At 34.4% G+C, this 22,774-nt stretch overlaps 3 protein-coding genes and 1 long non-coding RNA gene across 7 annotated transcripts; 1 reads left to right on the top strand and 3 right to left on the bottom strand.

The window, feature by feature from the left end:
* Nucleotides 1-174: 174 nt before the first annotated feature.
* On the bottom strand, nucleotides 175-1,006 carry LOC108840313 (CLAVATA3/ESR (CLE)-related protein 12-like). Its single transcript, XM_018613147.2, has one exon. The coding sequence runs from the start codon at nucleotides 834-836 to the stop codon at nucleotides 444-446; it is 393 nt and encodes a 130-aa protein (XP_018468649.1). The 5' UTR covers nucleotides 837-1,006; the 3' UTR covers nucleotides 175-443.
* Nucleotides 1,007-5,234: 4,228 nt separating this feature from the next.
* LOC130502658 (UDP-glucuronic acid decarboxylase 1-like) lies at nucleotides 5,235-6,777 on the bottom strand. Its single transcript, XM_056997424.1, has 4 exons — nucleotides 6,239-6,777; nucleotides 5,904-5,987; nucleotides 5,732-5,806; nucleotides 5,235-5,648 (listed from the first exon to the last, which is right to left on the bottom strand). Exons 1-4 carry the CDS (start codon nucleotides 6,266-6,268, stop codon nucleotides 5,466-5,468), a joined length of 372 nt encoding a protein of 123 aa, XP_056853404.1. The 5' UTR covers nucleotides 6,269-6,777; the 3' UTR covers nucleotides 5,235-5,465.
* Nucleotides 6,778-7,102: 325 nt separating this feature from the next.
* Nucleotides 7,103-9,294, top strand: LOC108821459 (uncharacterized). Of its 4 annotated transcripts, none has more exons than XR_001944552.2 (8): nucleotides 7,105-7,338; nucleotides 7,409-7,467; nucleotides 7,570-7,703; nucleotides 7,881-8,009; nucleotides 8,187-8,268; nucleotides 8,334-8,445; nucleotides 8,523-8,783; nucleotides 8,856-9,294. It is a non-coding gene; the product is annotated as an uncharacterized LOC108821459 (long non-coding RNA). The 4 variants fall into 4 exon arrangements; XR_001944551.2 differs by having other exon boundaries at nucleotides 7,106-7,338; nucleotides 8,338-8,445; XR_001944550.2 differs by having other exon boundaries at nucleotides 7,103-7,338; nucleotides 7,881-8,268; nucleotides 8,338-8,445.
* Nucleotides 9,295-19,815: 10,521 nt separating this feature from the next.
* Nucleotides 19,816-21,408, bottom strand: LOC108841192 (transcription factor TCP12). Its single transcript, XM_018613970.2, has 2 exons — nucleotides 20,306-21,408; nucleotides 19,816-20,197 (listed from the first exon to the last, which is right to left on the bottom strand). The coding sequence occupies exons 1-2, from the start codon at nucleotides 21,252-21,254 to the stop codon at nucleotides 20,094-20,096; spliced, it is 1,053 nt and encodes a 350-aa protein (XP_018469472.2). The 5' UTR covers nucleotides 21,255-21,408; the 3' UTR covers nucleotides 19,816-20,093.
* Between the last annotated feature and the right edge of the window lie 1,366 nt (nucleotides 21,409-22,774).

Raw genomic sequence — 22,774 nt, 5'->3', positions numbered from 1 at the left:
GACGTGCCGTCGCAGCTACTGGTTGCCTGGTTGTTGGCTAATCCCAAAGTCAAAATAATTATCTAAAGATCCATCATTGTAATACACGACCAATTTGTATCAAATAAATTTTTAATATACATAACAGTTTACATAAAATAAGAAAAAGTTCAAAAAGGTAAACAAACCAAGCAATATTTTTTGTCTTCCACAACAATCAAGATGTCAATTTCTTGAGTAAAGAAACATATTTACAGATATAATAATCAAAATAAAAGCTAAAATACCCTTTGTCTACTATGATTAAAAGACGACAAACGTATCAAAACCCAAATTGTAAAACGTATCTAAGAAAACGAATAACTCTAAATCTTTAAGTTTCCCCTTTCAGACAAAAATGCTAGGTAAAGTTTTATCTTTGCCTTATGTTACCACTCAAACTAAGCACGTGTCATCGTCATTCATCAATGGTGCAACGGATTAGGTCCGGAGGGAACACGGCGTTTCTCCACTCCGTAACGAGGATCAATCTCATCGCCGCCGTGTCCCTGATCGGAACGAGGCTGATGGTGGTTGTTCTGTCTGTGTTGGAAAGGTGTGAAGTCAAAACTGTGGGAGGGAGCTTTTCTGCTGCTGACTAATCTATTAATGGTGTAGAGACGACGGTGATCGTGGTGCTTCAAAACCGACGGCTCCTCCACATTGAGAGAGTAGAGACGGTGGAGGTTGACGTAGTACAAGTGGTGGAGGAGGAGGAAGGAGAGAGAGAGCCAAAGAACTCTTAAGAGAATCTGAAAGAATTTCAACGCCATGGAAGATGAGAGGGAAGTAAATAGATGATGAAGGAAACTTAGCATAAGAAGAGGCTATTTTTTTTTCCTTTTTATAACCTGCCAAAGAATTATTAATCAATAAGAAAAGGCCAAAAATATCGTTTTAATGTCTGTGTATGTATCTGAAAGCAAAACAAAAGAAAGTTTTGCTGGACGGTTTGGAAGACATTGGTAAGAGCTCATATATATAATATTCATGTATATATAATATAGTTGACAAAGTGTAAAGTTTAAGAGATGTCTCACGGAGTGGGATTTTGTCTTTTCAACGCAGAATGCTTTGTCATGTGTGCTCTATTGTCATAAAAGTGGGGCATAATCAAGTGATCGATCCTTTTAGATTTGGTGGTAGTCCGTGTTTAATTTTCTTTCTTTTTAGAAGAAAGTCTGATAATCCTAAGAACGGATTTTTTTTTGCTGTCTTCTACTAAATCTGTGATCAATCTAATAAAAACCGAACTGATCAAAATACAGAGAAAATGGATTGGTTTTGGTAATAGTATATAAACTCTATGAATGTTAATATTTGGACAATACATAGATACTGTTTAGAAACTATTTAAAAACTAAAGTACTAAAAATATTTTTATATTTTAATAGATTTGATTTCTAGTAAAACAATCTAAAATTCATACGCTATATTAGAAAATATCGATATAATCATGATTTCTAGTGTTAAATTTTAATAAATTTATTTTATGATTTTTGGTAGAAAACCGAATAATTACATTTTATATATAACAGTCTATAGTTTTAAGGATAACTAGAACTTGATCCGCACCTCCGCGCAGATGTTTGATTTAACTTGTGTTCAATGTAAACTCATAAACCGCTAGTTTTATAAGAAAAAATTCCATGTATATTTTTCATATTTTGTAATTTACATATAGGATAAAATATATTATTTTATAATATATATGTTTGAATAATATTTTTTATATATAATATTATATTTAAAAAAATTATTACTTGATGCAATTTGTGTAATTGTACTATTCATATATTAACTTTTTTGTTAATTTATTTTAAATAAAACAACATACTAAATATTTTAATTTTTGTATTAGTTTTCTATGAATTATTATTAATTTTATGATATTTTTGTTTTGTTGAAAATCGAACTCCCAAATTTTTTATATTTGACTAAACTAAATAGGCAATACTATATTTAAAAATTGTTTTATATAATATATACTATAAATTTCAGTTTATGTTTTTATTTTCACCACAAATAAACAATAACCATTGTAATTAATTAATTTAAATTAATTTTTAATGTAATGGTAGAATCTGTAAAAAGAAATATAAAAAGGAAATCTTAATTAATTGTAAATGCAATGATTAAATGTGTAAATAAAAGTAAATATTTATTTTGTTATCTATTTTTGCAAACAATCTCATTTATCTTGTTATCCATGTTTTCAAATAGTACCAAAATTATTTCGATCTTAATAATATAGATTTATGTTTGTGTTTATATGTTATTTTTTGTTATTTTTGTGTCACCAGTCACGATAATATGCATGACTAGTGCAAACATTGTTGGAAAAAAAATATTTGAAAATATACACCAAAAAATATAAAGTCAATTAAACTTATTAACTTAAAATCATTATCATGAAAATGGATATTCAAGAAAATAGTACCTACATAAACATAATCTACACTGATCAATTATTGACATACAAAGGTACGACCATGATTGTGGAGAATAAACCGTGTAAAGAAAATAAAACTAATGCATCGAGGTTTCTTAGAATTCAAGGAATTAAAAAGAGGCATGATTACAACTTAGCAATTATGAAAATATCTTTGGAACAATGAAATCTTTGATTACAAAGTTGTGTAATCGATGGTATTATATTTCCAGGAGAGGATTGCAATCATTCATATTGTGTTTATAGGTTTAATTATAGTCGACGTGAGAACAGACTAGTTATCCCCTGATTATACATGTGCTTTTGAAAATTAAGAAATTGCGTCGTGGACTTTTGATGAAACCACTTTCCATATATGACTTCAATGGAATGATAATAGGAGTAATATTTATTATTTTCCATGATAAATTTGTTTCTGTATTAAAACGGTTGACTTTAAATCTTTCATATATTCAAGCTGTTGACAATTTTTTCTGTCGCCCATTTATAATTAGTATTAAAAACTACTATACAAAATCACTGGTTTTTAAAACGATATAAACAATAATTTATGGTGGCTATGTGGTTAGACATTTGTCATGGTGGCTATGAGATCAAAGATTCATAAAACGGTTGACTTTAAATCTTTCATGTATTCAAGCTGTTAACAATTTTTTTTGTCGCGCATTTATAATTAGTATTAAAAACTACTATACAAAATCACTGGTTTTAAAAACGATCTAAACAATAATTTATGGTGGCTATGTGGTTAGACATTTGTCATGGTGGCTATGAGATCAAAGATTCATAACAGAGTTTAGGGCGTGATTCCAAAGGTTTCCGTTGTAATTTCGATTATGGACGTCTTAAAGGTAAATTTGTTTCAGAATTTACTTAAATTTTCTTATTTGACTTGGATTGTGAATCTCTCATAGTGAAGAAGAAAAAACATGACGAGATTGTAAATTTGATTAAAGGTCTTCCAGTGCACGAAAGAGGCTCTTGAGTGGACTGGGGGAACTGGTGGCAATGTGCAATTCCAAACCAGCCTTTTAACTGTTTATGTTATCTCTTCCACTAAAGTTCAGTGCTCGAAGTATGATTGCACTAGTAAAAAAGAGATCATCAAATCTTTTTCTTATATAGGGGGAAAGTATGCAGTATCATAAGTCTTTAAAAATCAAGTGCAAACAATAAATAGGAAATATAAATTGTGAAATGCCACAAAACTATAGTCACGCATTACAAATGGTCAAATAAAAGAAAACTAAACTGGAATTTTTTTTTTCCATCTAATTTTATTATTATGGATCTAAAGCCCTAAACGAACACATACAAGAGGCCCAACAAAAAGGGCAAGCTAAGAACAGTGGGCCTACCATCCAGCCCAACCACTAACCCATTACACGTCTAAGCCGAACACGTAAGCGGCCACGTGTTGAAGTTTCCACACCGACAGGGCACGCGTCACACAGACGGAACCTGCAAACCGAACCACCGCGACCCGATTTCGCCGGGAATTCAACCCCACCGAAAGTACGAGACACCCGTCGTCTGAACACGCTTCTTGGTCCAAAGGCTGAAGCTTTCGCCGGAGTAAACGAAACGAACATGTTTCGCCGGAACACGCCGGAGACAAACCATCGCGCCCACCTTCGTCACCTACACTGATTCCACCTGAGAATATCCTCGAGTCTGTCCCGCCAAACAATTCTACGCTCTAAACAGCATATAACAATTGTCTACAATCGAACAGAAAACCCCAATTTCCTTGCGCTGATATACCACTCAAGTGATTCAGAAACAAGGAGGGACCATGGAACTTTGATGTTCAAGAGTCAATTGACCGAAAGAAGAGAACAGAGGCGTAGATGGGAACAAACCCAAGATAAACCTAAAGAAGCCGGAGCCGCCGTCGTCTTCGAGAAGAACCACGACGCGGTGTCTGAAGCCAGATATCCACCACCAAACGGATAGATGAGGATACCGGAGTCGAAGCCAAACGACCACCAAGATGGAGCGTCGTCGGAATCAGGGAGCCGGGACTAAACCGGCGCAAAAAAATCAAACTCTTTCTTCTGTTCTCTCTTTCTCTCTATTCCTTGTGAAAGATATAAGATTGAGAACAAGGACAATAGAGAGAGCTTTCTCTCTGTAAAAGAGAGGAGAGAGAATTTTGTTAATTTTATCCTATACTAACTAAACTGGAAATTAAAAAAGAAGAAGAAGAAATGATTTAAGGAAAGCATATAATAATACACTACAAATGAATGTACCGTCTGAAACCTAAACTAAAAAAAATGTTTGTTTTCATTATAACAATGACTTCAAATCTGGAATACCTTATTGAATTTTATCTGTAGAATAAGATATAGAATGCCATTTTTTAAAAAGATATAGAATGCCATGTGTGACAATGTAGATATGGATCATGTTTTCGGTCACATTTAAATATTAAGATGGAAGATTCATCTATAAACTGTATTTCTTTTTATGAGATTAGTCTGGACTCCTTTAAAATATTGTCAGACTAATAAAAATAGAATAAGAAATGGTTTTAATTAAATATTATAGAGTTTAAAAGCAAATAGTGTATCATTAGAAATGAATGCTCCTTAGAGCATCCACAATGGTGGATTCCATTGTGGAGTCCTTAGGGACTATTTTAGTTTTTTTTTTTGAATAGTTAAAGACTCTTAACAAAATAAGCAGTCCAATGGTGGATTCCTTTTAGGAGTCTTTAAGAGAATTTTTTTTTTTTGTTAAACATATGAAATTTGCAATTTCAAATTAGACAAGCTTTGTTCTACAGTTTTCTAAAGTAAGATAATCACCTCTTTAAGTTTCAGAAGCTGCTCACGGGTGTACTTCACACGTTCACGGCCATCGAACAATGCTATGTACAAACTAAGAGATGAATTACAGCAGCTACACATACTTGTGTGCGCCACTAAGAATCAGGACAACAGAACATCTGCCACTTCTGTTGCACATCTGCCTTCTCCCAACAGAACACTCAATATGCTTCGGCATACATTGGTCTCTCAATTGCAGCCTTCTCGTAACAGCCCAAGGCACTGTCATATTGCATCATCTCGGAGTACAGAACACCAAAATTGTAGTATGCAGGCTGCAGATTATGTGAGGACTTGCCTGGTCCTATGTGATCGTGTTCCATTAACGCTACAAGTCCATCCACCTAAAAAGAGATATATTAGTTTACACTGCTTGGAGAAACCAATCATACAGCAGAATGGGGTTAAACAGAGGTTGTTTACTTACTAAGTCAGAAACATATTGAAAGCTTCGAGTTTGTTTTCCATCACCGTAAACAGTCATTGGGTTTTTGCGGATGGCCTGCAATCATAGATATAAAACATTTTTCCTCTGAGAGTGCTTTCCAAAAGGCTTGAAAGATTAGGAGTTGGTTTAAGGGTTAATGAAAGAGCAAAACCTGGGCAACGAAGTTACTAACAACACGCCCATCATCGAGGCACATTCTCGGTCCATACGTGTTGAAAATACGAGCGATCCTAACCTGAAAATTTGTAAAAAAAAAAGATAGTTACAGAACACTCATATATCATTGATGTAGGCAAACGGCCATCAGTTCTGAATATTCCAATATCCAAAACTATCCTATCAACAGAAGTAAGAAACAACATCTTCAAATGTAACAACAATAAACAGCAACATGAAATCTTAACGAGTAGGAGTTGCAAATCATGTAAACTTCTCAATCTACTGTGCTAAGAGGCTTGCAATCATACAATCTAAGGGGCAATTTACCTCCACACCTGCACCTCGGTGATAATCCATGGCCAGTGTTTCTGCAGTACGCTTTCCTTCATCATAGCAACTCCTCTCACCTTTAACAAGATACCAGTGATTAAAATCTCGTTTATTTCATACATGTCATAAACTCAGGCGCAAAATACAGAGGTGATGTGAGGACTTGCCTGGTCAACCTCCTCCTGTTTCTGATCAGATGATTTAGTAGAGTAAGTGATGGAATTATCAGACATCTCGGAATAAGAGGAGTCTTCCGACTCGGCAGTGTAGCCGGAGAAGATGACCGGAATCTGATCGGATGTGAATAAAAGATATTTGAATGTATCTGAACGATCAAATCGACGCTTCCTTCCTTCTCTGTTTGTTGTGGAGGAGGAAGGACTATATCAAACTCTGTGGGGGCTCTCTTTATTTGGAGAGGAGGGATCAATCTAGGGTTGGGCGACGAAGAAGAAGAAGAAGATGATAGAGGAACCATGGTGGGAGATTGAGAGAGAGAGAGCGAGGGAGGAGAGATTGAGAGAGAGACACGTATTAAGGATTGAGTCCTTCCAATCCTTCTCTAAGGATTGATCCTTCACTAATTAAGCCAAAATATTATTATTATTATATTCAGTAATCATGTTAAGGATTTGGAAAGGATTTCCATTGCAGATGGTCTTATGGTTCACTTAACCAATTTGTTATTTATCCTTAATCAAAACTATACTAAAAGTTCTTGAACTAGAACAATGAGGTTGTCCACGTAGGCAAACAAATTCAAACCAATAAAAAAGCTTATAATTGCCATGTCATCGTCGAAACTGGTGTATTTTGTTATCTTTACATTATTAACCGGCCCAACTAAGCCCATATCGCGTCTGAGGCATAAACTTTTATTCTTCCCCGACAATCCCACTTCGTCTTCACCGATTGAATTCTCTGCAATTTGCCGTTACCTTGACCAACGCTTCATCAATCTATTATGCGTATAAGTCTTCTTAAATGGTTTCGTTTCACCTCCCCCTCTTTCTCCTTCTATTTAAAATGCTCCATCTGATTTCTAATCACCCCTAATAGAAAACCTCCCCTGAAGAACATAAGAAGCTACAGCTACGGTAAGTCGGCAATATGTCGCCAACATGTTTATACTCTTGGCCTTTATATTTTCTCTGTTTTGAATTTCAGAGTACCTGGATGAATCGATGTTAATACTGGAGAATACACCTAGGAGCTGGCCCTTGCAAGTAAGTTTCTCTTTAAGACAACGAACACACACACATATACAAAGATCAGTGTTCTTCACTGAGTTTGATTCTCTTTCCCTCGATTCCTTGCCTCCATTGAAGCCTCTCCAATAAAGATTCTCTCCTCCATGAGCGTTTGTTTCTCGAAGACTTCGATGATGTTATGCCTTTGAATTGAAATAATCGTCCTCTGTCCTCTGCTTCCGCCTCTGTTCTTCAGTGATCTTCGCTTTCTGGTGAGTTCTCTTCAAAGATCTAACCTTTTTGATTGATATATTCAGAAAATGATTGAAAGTTTTGATCTTTGTTGAATCTCTCTTATGGGTCTAGAGACTAATAACATCACTTCTAAATCAGAAGTTCTGATAGAGATCTGCTATAAGATTAGTGACATCTTTTTTTTCTTCTAACAGAAATCTTATCATGCTCTTTGTCGGAAACATGGCTTACCTGATGTATAGCAATCGAAATTAACCTTCTTTCTCAAAAGCTCGAGTCTGTACGTTTCATGATCGTGTTGGTTTCAGACACCGGTCTTGAAGGTCGTCTCTCTTCCGCTGCTGCTTCCATTTCATGTCTTGGAACCTAGACAGTCCAGTTCAGACAGAAATGGCAGTGGCGGTCTTCATATAAGAACTCCAACTCTCTCATCTCAAAAACAAAAACCTCCAGGCAAACTAACTGCTTTTGTATAATTTTTCATGCGTTCCAAATGGCAGGAAAATTGTGCCTGAGCTCTATGTCGTCATCTAGAGTTTTTTTGGACCACGACGTTGACCCCACCAAAGAATACTTGAACTGGTTAGTATTGTAGTTTTCTGTAATTTAACTCTTAATCATCACCTGATCGTTAATTGTTCTTTAAGGTAGACTGTGAATCCAGCTGTTGCTTCGTCAGGGAACCCTGTAGAGGTTGCTAATGTTGAAACTCTCACAATACTTGAGATTGCTGCCTTCATCAAGCGTCAGCCTTCTAAGGTAATTTCTGTTTGCTTATGAAGCTCAAAACACATATGTAACCTTAGTTTCTGACAAAGTTTAACATGTAATTTCAGATTGCCTACTTTGACTGCATTGCCACAATTGATGATGTCAAGCTTGGCACTGGGTGGTATTACATTGCTTGCAAGGATTATCAGACAAAACATATTTGCATTCTGAAAAGTGTACAATAATCACTTCTCCTTTAGCACAGCTACCGGGTGGAAATATCTGTCTATGATAGTGGGGAGCATAGCACTTTCATCATTCTTGGAGATGCTGGGAAAGAGCTGACATGCAGAAAAGCAACAGAGTTAATCGATATTTATGCTGTGGTTAGTGTTATTCTCCTACATCCTTGCATCTTTATAGCTATGGAGTTGATAAAATGAATTCGGTTATAATAGGAAAATGGTGGTGATGGTGCTGAGCTTGAGGTCCCAATACTACAATGTTTCAGTGATACCATAGGACAGAAACAAATTCAGGATCAAGGTGGCCCACTTCAATTTCACATCAAACAGACTATCCTTGATTGTTATAAAAAAAGTCTCCCCTGCAGTCTTACCACCGAAGGATCACCCACTTGACATGGCTGCTATGCCTATTTCTTCAAGCCAAAACAACCCTGCAGCAACCTGAGAGAAGAAATCAAAGCGCATCAGGCGTAATGGTTAGCTCATCCTACACTCATGTCACTCCATCAATGGCTGATACAGAGTTCAGGCTGCCGAGTCAGCATGCTTTTCTAATAATTTTTTTACTTTGGTATTAGTTTTTCTTTTCAACAATTCATTTTTTTCCTCAAAACAGAACCAACTAAATAAATAATGAAATCATGGGACCGTTTCTGGGCTCTTTAGAAGCTAGGAATTCTGATTACATTGGATGAATTTTTTGGCTGGTCCCAGTCGCAGCCTCTCAGCAAGTAACCGTAGAGAACTCAGATTACATGAGTCTTCTTGGTTTGTTTGCTAAGTTCCCACGATGTCTTCAAATTTAAAGGAAGCCATGGCTCCACATGGGATCGAACAACAAGAGAGCAATCAACAATACAACACTTTTTTTAATACATGATTATCGATGTCTAAATCAATTAATGTGCCGAACTCAAATACACTTCTTAACACACATTTTTTTCTCAATAAATAAAAATATTATTCAAATTTACTGTCATTTTAAAAAGGGAAGTAATCACCGCATCACCATATTATACAAACTCTATTGGATAATGCTTCGCAAAAAAATTCCTTTCATATAGAAACCACCAAATCCTTTACAGCGTTTACTTAATATTATTCAAACTAATAATTATTTACTGATTAACGTGTTTTTTGTGATGACAAAAAAAAGAGATTAATGTTTTTTGTCATTGACTTAAAAACATACTGATAAATGTATCTAAATTCAATAATAAACATTACACAAACAAAATAAATATATAATTTAATTTATTTGGGTGAATTGGGTCATAATCTAAAAAGAACATGGAAATTAGTAAAATACCCAAGATAGAATTTATGCGGGCCTTCAAAACAGAGCAAAAGGCTGGAAAAGACCGAAGAGTCCTTCTTCCGTTTAGGCTTCTAATTTGTGTAGGCTAAAAATAGGTTATGCGGGTATTAAATATAACTGGGGGGTTATTAATGATTAGTCTACGTATTTTCTCATAACTTGTTACGTGAGGGTGGGTAGACAAATTTGGGCCAATGAATGTTGTCTGTGTTCTGACACAAGCGGTGACTGGTGACGGAAGAGGTGTATGGAAAGTCGGTGGCATCATGCTGGGACCTTAATATCTGTCTTATGTACAATACTAGTACTGCTTTTCTCAGCTTCAAAGTGTGTAGGAGTTATAATAAGCCTAAGTTACAATATGGATGTATCAATAAATAAAAAATGATCTCTTTTATATTTAACGTGTCTTATAATTTATTGACTTGTTAAATATATATATTTATCCTTTTAATATATAATGTTGCCAGTGTAACCATTGGCAGTAGACAATCAAATCATTATATTTTGGGTGATATGTTAGCAAGCTAACAAAAAAATTCAATGATACATTTAAATATATGAACAAATTGTTATTGCTATTAAAATGGTTAGACATCTAACAATAGTTCTTTACGTTATTAAATATGTTAGCAATCTAACAATGAATTTTAAACATCATTTGGAATTTATATGTAGATAATATACGGCTAAAACTTTTATTATCTAGAATAAATCTTTAAGTGACTTTCAACTACATTTGTTTATCGTGCCAAAACAACTTTTTAGAAAACTAATCAAATTTTTAACACATAAATACAAATCGCTTGATGCATCTAAATTAGTTTGGAGCGTATATCTTCCTTCCTTTGCAGCTCGAAGAGTGATTTAAAAAGCTCTTCCTCAGTTGCTACTTTTGAGCTTTGCCTTTAAAGACACACTCCATGTTACAAAAGAGACGCACTCCTTTCTTGATCATCTTCGTCTCTATGTGGTGATGGTATCTAACACAAAAAACGAGAATTCACTCATTGCAATCTCTTGATGAACCAGCTTAAAAGATTCAACATACCAGAAGAAAATGGTTGAGACCATGAAACCAAGCAAACATAGCAATGAACTCTTAAGGAATCTGCCAAAGATTACTAGATTTTATACAATAATAAATCGATTGACGTCAAAGTTTTACAGTCTAAACATAGCAAAAGGGTAAATCTTTAACGAAACTTCCCCAGAAAAGGAATTCAGTCCATAAAGCTAAGCTCTTTCCCAGAATTGAGTCAAGAGACCAAACCGCAAAGAATCCAAATCAGAAGAAACAAACTCACAGGTCTACCTGAGTAACCCAAATCATACAAATACGTAAACAAAAAAAAAGAGACAAAAGAAACCCAACAAACCTTCAAGTCCCACTTGTAGATACCAACCTCCCCAATTGCATTGAAGTGTACGAGTTTAACAAGAACGTTTATGTTCAAGTTATAGCTCACGACTTCCTTGTTAGTCGGATGAAATCGAAACCGTGAAGAAAGCAAATTCGCCACCACAGTAGTTCCCCGCGCTGTTGCAGACGGCGGCGAGGACTCAACATCCATAGATTCACAACCTATTAAAGCAAAAACTGTACTTATTTCTACGGTTTTTCTTCATTCCAAACTTCAGTAAAATGAACATCGAAGAATTAAGTTTTCGATTAGACTGAGAAGAAACCAAAGAGAGAAGCTGAAGAAAGGTACTTTCAGTTGCAAGAAATCTACTTTACTTTTTGGGGTAATTGGCTTTATTTTTAGGATAATATTATAATATATGAATTGGTCAGATAGCTTGTAGGTTTAGTTTACAATGATGTATAGTGTATCAAAAAGATGTGGGGGTTACACAAACATAATCAGTTTTGAAGGGATAAGGATAAAACAGTCAATTAGCATGACGATGATTCCTAAGAAATGACCAAAAGTGCATACACCTAAGAGCATCATTAACGCAGATGCTTAAAGGGATGCTTAATGATTTTCTGATTTAAAAAAAAAAGGAAAATTGATTAATTAGAAGAATGCGCTGCTTAATTAAGCACTATAGGCAGCGCGTCTTATTGGACACCTGTTGTCCATTCCGTATCTCTCTCTCATTTCGTCTTTCTCTCTGTTCTGTATCTCTCTCTCGACGAAATCGACTTCCTCGATGCCGCCGTGATAAATCAAGGATGATATGTCGTCGTCTCTCTCGCTCTCTTCTCGGCCTCCTTGAAGCAATCGGACACCGGCATGATGATTCTCGTCTCAAATCTCCCGTGTCTTGTACGGTCCGGTGATCAAAAGGGCAACTTCCGTCTACTCGGTCCGACCAAGCAAGGTTTTTTTATCCCGAATCTCAGTGCTCTGTTTCATCATCAGTCATTTTTCTATCAATTCGATAAAAACCTCTGTTTCTACAACTATTTCCAGATACGTATGCAGAGGAAGAAGATAACTCTACTCATCCACAGAGCAAACTGCAGAGCCTGAGTGAGATTCTCGATGGTGTTCAGTGAAACACACAGTTTTCTTTTCTAAATGTCAATAGTATTGAGTTTTATATATAACTGATGGAATGAAATGAAACAGAGGATCTTGTGATGTGGAGAGATGCATCAAGGTCGACGCTTGTGTTCGGCTTCGGAACATTTCTCATTATCTCTTCTTCATACGCCAATGATCTCAACTTCAGGTTTTGTTTCTCATTAGATTAAGGAAATAAGACATGATGGCTTATGGTTAAGTAGCAGAGTATAATGCGAATAGTATATGTGCAGTTTCATATCGGTGGTAGCTTATATGGGACTTATCTATCTGGGCGTCATGTTCGTATTCAGTGCGGTGATCCGCAGGTAAGTAATACATAGATACCTCTCTCTTTCCTTGTCTCTCTCTGCATGTTTGGGTTTTGAAACTCAAGTCTGAGAGAACATATATATGTATGGGAGCAGGGGAATAATGGAGGTGGAAGAGGAGAGGCATATAGGTGTTGTTTGTATGTGGAGCTTCATGGATCAAGTTAGACGAGGAAGCATCATCAAAGCAAAGGAGTGCATTCGATAAGTCAATGTTTAAAAAGTCAATGTTTAATTTTTTTTTTTTTTAAACTCCTAAATAAAGATACTTGCATTGGAGGACATTAATTAGAAGGTGCTTAAAAAAATTGCTAAACACCTATTTATTGTTAAAAAATTAGTTAAGCACCCCCAAAATGGTGCTATGGTTAATGATGCTCTAAATAGCCACTTTTCCTTATGTGTGGAGTGCAATTTCTCTTTATTTAAATATATTATCCGCGCGTAGCGCGGACCCGACTCTAGTGTTATGTAATACCCTCACCCGAGACGCATCTTAAAGACAAGCAGATCACATCACAAAATTGTGACAAAGAAAAATCATTCTTGAGAACAATAACTAACGCGACGGTTCTACTTTAAATTCATTGTTAGGACTCATGCGTTACGATGACTGTCACCAAACTCACCTTACTATCTCATTCACCTTTTTTTTTTTTGACGGACATTCACCTTTTTGTTCTCTTCTCAAAAGGTTCACTTGTTCTTTTACCTGGGCATATTTGGTCCACATTTAAACCCTAAAGATCAAGGAAAAGGGCGAACCTCTAATTCCAATACAAAGCCAAAGTGATATATGCCACTTGGTGAAAACATTTTTAATTTCTTTTCTAGGCTCATATTCAACTTAACATGCATTTCAAACGTTATGATGGCATGGTTTATTAACCTCTAGTACATATTTCACCCAATCTATAACAATAGACATGATTCAGAATAATGAGTCAGTCTTTCGTGACTCTGTTGACCACCTGGTTTCTCTCTCGATTATGTAAACGTTTTCGGCATTCGGAATGTTTATATATCTGATTCAAACATAAATCAACACAACATCTCAATTGATTAATTAAAAATATAAAATTGAGGTTAAAAGAATTAGCTGATAACAAAAAGCTCAAAGCATAAAATAAATGTGTATTATACTATAATTATGAAAAATGAGAAATCTAAATGATGGGAAACGAAAAGAAAAGTTCGCGTTAATATTGAGATTTACTATACCGGTATATTAGAGACATTTACACCAGAGGTCACTTTTTGACTTTGTCTTTCATCATAGATCACTTTGAACTACACAGACACTTTCTGTGTGGTTGAATACCATATTAGCCTTAAAAGCTCTATCTTTTAATTTCTATTCAATAACAATCACATAAATATTAAATTGTTTTTTTTATTTTCTTCATCTTCTTCTCTCCCATAAGCCATAACCGACGAATACTTGATATTGTCTCACAACAGAAAAAATCTGAAAACAACAAGAAGAAGCGTGGTATCTCCAAGAAGCAGCCAAACCCTATAGTGAGTTCTGATTCAGCCAAACCCTATGGCATGTATAATGAAGCGTGGTATCTCCGTCAAGCAGCCAAACCCTATGGGAAAACTTGTGTGTTTGTTTGTGTTTTGACCATAATCGGTTAATCTATACAACATCTGTAAGTTCTGAATGTAAAATCGCCAAAAAAATCAATTACGGCTCGGAGATGAGTTGCAGAAATTGTAGGAAACCCTAATTTGAAGAAGACGAGTTAATTACAAAATTGCCACTCTCCTTTAAAAAATATTAAAATTAAACATAAATGAAGTGTACATGTGTACAAGACCCTTGAATGTACATGTGTACATTATCTCTATATATGTATATCTTATATGTATAATGTACATGTGTACATATATATATGTAACTTAAAGAGCACATGTACGCTTGTTTGTAGATATCCACATTTACGCATATGTACAAATTTGTAGATTTCCACATGTTCGTTTGCACACTTTTGTTGCTTATAGTTTACACCAGTTGTATGTAAGATCAACCATAGACGATAGTAAAGTTCGGGTACATTGGGAAGTTGTTGTACACATGTACATTGTAAATTTTTTGTATGCATGTACTCCTTTAAATCCTCATGAGTCTATGGCCGCCATTACCAAACCTTCAAACCATTGAAAAACCATCAAAAATAAATCCGCCCACTAGAAAATATTTGGGGCAAAGTCGCGATTAACCACAAGTCGAAGAACCATTTATGAAATTGTAAATAAATTGAGCCAGACAGATCGCAACCCAGATTGTCGATCTCTGCTTTGGGACAGTCGCGACAGAGAGCACGAAACCGGCAGAGCTGAGCACAACGACGTAGTACACGGCTTGAACACTGCTCTCAATGTGACTTGGGCTTTGATTTCGGTGGAGAGGAGCTGCAACGGCGAACTGAGACTCGCGACGATTGATGGCGATGGAGAGAACTCGGAGAGACAGTGATTTCAGAGCTTATCGACGGTGAACACAGCGGTGTTCATGTCACAGTGGAGCACAAACCCGGCGAGAGGAGATCATGGAGAGGTGGTTGGAATCGAGCTCAGCCGCAGGTTGAATTGAGCAGATGGTCACGATTAATTCAACAGAGAGCGTGGCAACTTTGTGGTCTCTTATTCTCTTTGTGGATGTTAAAATCCCAGAAGAAATCGATGATGAAGATGATGATAGAAAACAATTGTTCTATTTTACAAAAAAAAATTGCAGGGATAACGAAGAAGAAAGAGAACTATGTGATTTGGTTTTATGCGATAAGAAGAAAAGAAAACTGATCTGTGGCCACATATTTTAATTCTTATATTTTAGTTTGATTTTAATTAGAGATAATATGAAAAGAGCAGAAACGAGTTTTCTCATGTTGGGAATAAGAGAAAAGCTCGTGAAATAGAAGATAAAGTGTTCTAGTAGTGCTAAGTGACCTAAGGTGTAATTATAAACATAGAAAGTGACCTAAGGTGTAAATCTTTCGGTATATTAAGCCTAAAACTTTGATGAAAAATATCTGAGTGATATACTAGAGATAATAAGTAATAACTATAATTAAGAAAATTAACAAGTATAAAAAAGTGAAACTTAATATATGAGCGCAATAATGACAAGAGACTCAAATACAGATAAATATTTGGGTATAAATCTGTTTTTGTACATTTTATATAAATATGTTTATGAGGTGAGAGTTTTGGGGCACTAAACCGGTAAGATCCGTACGAGCCGCAGTTAAAGTCTACGTCTCTATGAAGATCTAGAAGCAAGCTACACTTGCCAAAAGATATACTTCTCGACATGCATATCCCATTTTCCATTCCTAATATCAATAGAAGTTATGGAACCAAATAAATAAATAACAGTTATTACTTTGTTGCATATTAAAGAGAATTTGGAGACAAAACCAAAACCTTCAACAATGCCTACCAATTGAAACTAAACATTATTGTCAATATTATCAAGCATGTTTAACATTTTGACCCCAAAAAAAAACATTATCAAGCATACGATATGCCAATAATCAATATTAATCTATTTGTGGAAATAATGCAAAACCTGACAATAAAACTAATGTGGACCGAGTAGTCTGACTCTAACTAAATCATACTCCCTCTGTTCCAAAATAGTTGAAGTTTTAGGCTGTGCACAATTATTAAGAAATTTGTTATTTATTTTAAAAAGCATGATTAAAATATAAATTTAAAACTATTTAGCCAATTACAAAAGATATTGTTGAGTATGATTGGTTACACAGTTTTTAATAAAGTAAAAAGTAACATTGAAAGTTAAAAACATCATATATTTTGAAACATCAAAACATCCTAAAACTTCATCTATTGTAAAACAGAGAGAATATAAAGTTTAGTGAAAAATGTCAAAAGTACTTCTGTATTCTTCCACGTATCACATGTAATAAGGTAAGTTCTGTATCATTATTATGATCCCTATATTATATTTAAGAAAAATAATAAAGGGTGATCCAAAATCTGATTAGACCTAGCTCAAAAATACAGGTTTGAGGCTGCAAAACCAATCTACTCTCTTTTATTTATTTATAAAATCAGAAATAATCAAATCCTAGCTTCATCCTTGATAAATACTCCTACACCGGATGAAACGGTCGGTGTCTACAACTTTTATGTCTGTCTTTATTTCCTCTCATCTGCTCCATATAATTTAAAAGGCATTTAAAGCAGAGATCGAGGTTTTGGCCTTTAACGAAACTTTGTGTTTCTTTATTTTGCTCTATATCTTTGCAGGCTCCATTCTTATCAGTCTTAGTTATTTTTCTACTGTGCTTTATATGAAACACACTACAGAATATACAGGTTTCATAGTTATAGATACACCAATGATCAAAGCTTTGGTTGTCATGAGAGAAAGCCAAAGCAAGAAGGAAATTACATTTACAGGTTAGTTCTCTCGATCTTTTTCTCGTATCTAGATCTGAGAGAAGTGCCTCTTCTGTGTTGTCTTCGTGAGTATTTAAATTTTTAGTGTAAGATAAATAAATAACCTGAAACAGAAAGGATGGGAATATGTATGCAAAATTGTAGAATCTACGAAGTTAATATGTCATATTTTGCAGTTGTTAAATGTTACAATACATTTTAACAAATACGAATGAACTACGCAAAATATAATTAGAACAAGATGTTAGAAGTTAGAACTACACTACTAAAGCGTAAAGGTTTTGGCAGAACATCTATCATTTGTTATGAAAACTGAAATCCTATATAGATCATTTCTAGTTCGGGTTGGCTTCCACTGGTTTAAAATAATTTAGTTTGATTTGATATATTTTACTTATTAAGAAGCTAATAACTAATCAATATAAAGAGAAGATTAGTCTAGTGATCTTAGTGGTTGATGTATGGTACCTGTTGTTTGAGTTTGAGCTTCCCTTTTGTGGGCTATGTATCGGGAATGTTAAGTTGTTTCCGCCGGCATTTGGATTTCACCCTTATATTTTCCAGTTTCATCAATAAAATCAGATATAATATATTATACACTTTATATATATATAATAAATAGATCTATTAAAATCTCGGTTCGGTATTTGCTAATCTTGGTTCGGCCCTAATTTTATGGTTAGGATTTGTTTTATTTATATCGCTTGTTCGACCCGTTTGACATAAAGAGTGTTTTTAAACCCAACCTTTAATTTAAAAAATTCTTGATGACTTGTTTGAGCCTATGGCCCATATTATATCTTTGATTCCTCAGTAGTAGGTCTAGGCACGAAGTACCCGGCATTTTTGAAGTACTTGTTACCCGATTTGATTTGTTCAAGTAGTTGTATTTGTTATTTGTATTTGACCCGTTCTGAATAAGTATTTGCTATATCAAGTACTTGTAAATTTTTTGCATACTTGTAAACTACTTGACTTTATTTATTACTTGATTTTATTTTTTACTTGATTTTATTTGATACTTGATCTTCTCAATTACTTAACCTGTTTTCTTTGACTACTTGATGTTAAATATGAAACACTTGATATTCCAAAAAAACTTTATATAAACATACAAATTTTCAAGCAGAAGTTATTAGCTGTTTTAAATAATAGCTAAAGACAAAATAAAGATAGGCATTGAACTTGGTTTCTATGGTGAACCCAAGAAAAAACTCTTCATAATATAGATGTGCACTCCTCATGTTGATATATAGTAAATTGTATGTAGATGTTGTAAAAGAAATATGTTGATGTTAATATACATATATAAACTTAGTGTAAGTCACATATCTTGCAACAAAATTATCATATAGTTAAATCTCTGTAACTTAATATTTGTTAAATTAATAAATACTATAATATAATATATTATATCAATTTTAATTTTATTTAATGTAATTCAATCAACGATAAAATAAAATATTTCTATAATTTTCTTGTGTAAATATATAAATTTAAGAAATAGATTAATAAATATATATGCATATGTAACGACGATAATAGACTAAAATATGACTCTAGTGGTTCTACTTAACGTTGAAATCTAAATAATGTCCATCTCTAATTTTTTTTTGTAAACTCTAAATGTTGTCTTTTATTTGGTCGTTTTGGATTTGATACAAGAACTTGTAATGAGTAATAGACGTGATAATTAATCTTATATATATACTGCTTTCAAATGTATTGGTATCTTTTTGATTTGAACATCATCATTAAAGACTGTAGGCATCATTTCTTATACATATTACATGTTTAACTAATGATGCCTCATCTTCTATGGATATACAAATATGTTTATTAAGTTCTTTGAGTTATAAAAAAAAATTTCTAAATAGGCCAACGAAAAATTGAAAGAAAATGTAGAGAAACATGGTATCTAGGGATGATTAATCGGCCTCGAGTGTGTCTAGGACAATTGTCTAACGTCTAAACCGTCTAACAACATTATTCATATATATCGCCCAATCCAACTCAAATGATTAATGGGTGACTGTCTGGTCTATAAAACTGCTTCCAGTGCCTTGACATAATGTTTATGAAAACAAAGAACGACAACTGTTTAGGAGGAAAGTCGACAGGATTGATGTGCGGGCGTTTGCAATTTACAATAAGGATTGTTTGAGTTAATAGGAAATCACCTTCTCAATTCAGTCATACAACAATAACAATTTAGAAAAAAATATAAAGAACAGGTAACATTTCTCTATACATATATATGCAAGATTCGCCAAAGATGAATGTATATATCTAAAAGACCACCTAACATCTAAATTATTGCTTTACACATCCAGAAATGTGGTTAATAAAAGCTTCTTTACCCAAGACTAACGATTGCACGTACAAATTAAAACACTGAATCAGTATGGAAGTCACCATATATCATCATAATTTATATGTTACATCTGCTGTGTGTTTAACGGTGTGTTTGTGACATAACTGTTAACATTTCTTATACTGATATTTAGAAAGGCAGCCAACTAAATAAGGCAAAACAACAATAAATTGATATCAAGGCCAGAGTAGAAACTTGCTGAATAATTAATTATTTTAAACAACAAATATAGAATATAAATTTCTCCATCAATCAAGCAGTCCAAAGCCTCAACCAAATTAGCAGACAAAACCCACACACACACACACACACACACACACACACACACACACACACACACACACACACACACACACACACACACACATGTCTACAATTATAATCTTATATATGTGAAAGATCTGGCTCATGAGGCTCTTATGTTGATGCATATAGAAACTCCAAATACCTCATAAGAACGGAGCATCATGATCATCAGTTGCAGAGATAATCGTATAGAGAAAACGTCGAAATATGGTTTCTCTCCTTATCTACTGAGGCTGTTGAAGTTGTGTTATGTTCCCTTGGTATCACCACTCCTAGATTACCAACATTAGATATTTTATCTTTTATGAAGTTCTTGACCAAAACCAAAATATTATGACTACTAAAATAGTTAGGGCTTTTAATTAACACAATGTTCTCACCTGCTGTTGAAACAGTTCCTCTAATTAAGCCAAGACTTGTGTAAGATTCCTCGGAGTCTCCAAATATGGTAGAGCTAGATTCACTGGTTAGTCCAAGAAACTTCTCTATAATGCTCACAGAATCCATGTTCAAGTTAGTTGCACTCCTTTCTTGTTCTAGGTTTTGCCCTTCTACTTGTGCACCACCGGTTACCTTAGTCTTTCTTGATTCTTGATTAGGATCTGAAAATGTTTTCGAGGTGTCAACTAGTCCTGATAATCTCATCTTCATCTTCACCATTGTTCTCTCTCTTGCTCGTTCTCTAGCTTTCTCTCTCGACTCTTTCTTCTTACAAGAGTCATCCACCCTCTTTGTTTTTCTCTTTGAGACTTTCAGTGTCTCGTCATTTGCATTTTCACTAACCTGAAGATGTTCATGTTTTCCTCCTCCTCCTCCTCCTTCTGATGCAGCTGCACTTTCTTTCACTTGTTTGATGGAAGCCTTTGATTTGGAGATAAGCCATTCGATGGTCTTGCTCGGCTTATCGAAACCCAACATGTCTTGAAGATCAAAGAATTTGCGAGCAATCTGGAGAGACAGTCTCATCCTCCTGTCTCTAGGACCTTGAGCGGTGCAGATCTTACTATGCCTGTCCCTTTTCTTTCCAGTTCTTCTTGGTGAAACCTTTTCTGAGGTGGTTCCATCAACCCACTCATTATTTTTTTCTTGCTCAAGCTCCTTGCAGAATTTTCTCGGAGAATCAACATCATCTTGCTGCTGTAACAAGAATTTGCTTATCAAGACAGATTCATCAAGAAAATCTGAAGAGAAAGGAAAAGAAGGCAAAGGGTAATGATGGTGAGAACTAGGGCTTTGGATGTGAGTAGTGAAAGAAGGAAGCATGGTTGCTTCATGGAGACTGAAGGGATCAAAGAGGTCATAGCCATTGGTGTCTATAGAAGGAAACATTAGATTGAAGAGAGAGATAGGTAATCTGTACACAGTTTTTCCCCTTCTTCAATCAAGCCTGTTGGTTCATTAGTGTGTGTGTGCTTGTGCTATAAAGGTAGATAGGTTGAGGAAGAAGGACAAAAAGCGATTGTGAAAATGAATACTTTTGGTAAACGTGTAGGAAAAAAATCAATCTCATCCTAATAATTATTTGTGTGGAATTAATACACATATTCGTTTTAAGTAATCCCCTTAGAATATAAGACACAAATTTATAGAAATGAAAGCTTACTGAAAGCAATTAACGAGTAACTATATCTTTAATTATTTATTATCTAATTGTTAGTTCACGTTAGAAGCTTCAAAAGAAATAGCCTTAATAGCTTAGTTTGGGCATTCAGACACAATAGACTTTGTTTTTCTCTGCTACAAACTCAAGACTTGGTTCGGTAGGTCAATCTTTGAATCAGAGTTGAAATAAGTTGCAACATTAATTAAATGCTCACAATATCGAATTTAATTTCCTGACTTTTACAACTTGACGTCGAAATTGTGCTTGTCTTGTTAGTATTATTATATCATACTCCTATATCTTATTTGGGTAGCTAATCATACTACAAACCCTTTATTTAAACCAAAAAGTAAAGAAGAATCTTCTATTAAAAATTTTAAAATAAAAGGCTTAATTGGTGTGGTGTGGTGTGGATGGAATAAGGTTAAGGAGAAGGTTGTGGGAGCGATAGTGATTAACGGTAATGAAAATGTGGTGATAGCTACATGAAGAAAAGTGGGAGGAGAAAACGAAAGGGACCAAGTCTAAGGCCTATTTGGTTATCCCTTCACGTGGGCGTTGCTTTGTTGTTTGATAGCAACCCCATCTCTTTCTTTTTCTCGATTGTGTGCTTTAATGGAAGATAATATTGGCATCTAGTTACAAAATATATATTGGCATCTATATCTTATAAAAAGATGGACATTATATATTTTTTGTTTTTCTTGCTTAGGTAATTGGAGACATGTATTGATTAATAAGATTTTCGAAATTCGTCTTATTGGAGGTCAAAGGAGAACATTTTTATGATGTTGAGAATTGCTGTTTGTTCAATATCATATTTGTTTTTAATTTAAAAACCATACCGATGTAGATTATGTTACTATTTTAAATTTTACTGTCTTGCTAATAAACCTTTCCTTTTTTCTTTTGAGAACACCGACTTCTTTTTTTGTTGTTGTAACAAGTAGTTGTAACTATTAAAAATTAATTTTTGTTTCTAGATGGATGAATCATGATTGGCTTAAATCTACCCGACATCTTTGTCATTGTATGTCTTTAAGTTCTTATTATTTTTCGAAAACCTTTTCTCAAAGAAAATGTTTAAGACTTCGTAATTTGGTAGTCATTTTAAGATTTATTTGATTCTTCATGTATGGAAGAAAAGGAGGAAGATGTAATTGGTGGAGAGAGATATAGGTAGGGAGTTAGGGTTCATGACTTAGAAGGGTCAGACACTAACTGAGCCTACAAAACCAATAGGCTT

Source organism: Raphanus sativus, chromosome 2 (genome assembly GCF_000801105.2).
Source record: "Raphanus sativus cultivar WK10039 chromosome 2, ASM80110v3, whole genome shotgun sequence".
Lineage (NCBI taxonomy): Eukaryota > Viridiplantae > Streptophyta > Magnoliopsida > Brassicales > Brassicaceae > Raphanus > Raphanus sativus.
Note: the sequence above shows the minus strand (reverse complement) of the source record. Positions and strands in the feature narration are given on the sequence as shown.

Coding starts and splice junctions, on each gene's coding strand:
- LOC108840313 (XM_018613147.2), bottom strand. CDS start 836: ATGCTAAGTTTCCTTCATCATCTATTTACTTCCCTCTCATCTTCCATG.
- LOC130502658 (XM_056997424.1), bottom strand. CDS start 6,268: ATGGATTATCACCGAGGTGCAGGTGTGGAG. Junction 5,988..6,238: donor ACCGAGGTGCAGGTGTGGAG/GTAAATTGCCCC, acceptor ACAAATTTTCAG/GTTAGGATCGCTCGTATTTT. Junction 5,649..5,731: donor TTCAATATGTTTCTGACTTA/GTAAGTAAACAA, acceptor ATCTCTTTTTAG/GTGGATGGACTTGTAGCGTT.
- LOC108841192 (XM_018613970.2), bottom strand. CDS start 21,254: ATGTTTCCTTCTATAGACACCAATGGCTATGACCTCTTTGATCCCTTC. Junction 20,198..20,305: donor AGGAACTGTTTCAACAGCAG/GTGAGAACATTG, acceptor TTGGTAATCTAG/GAGTGGTGATACCAAGGGAA.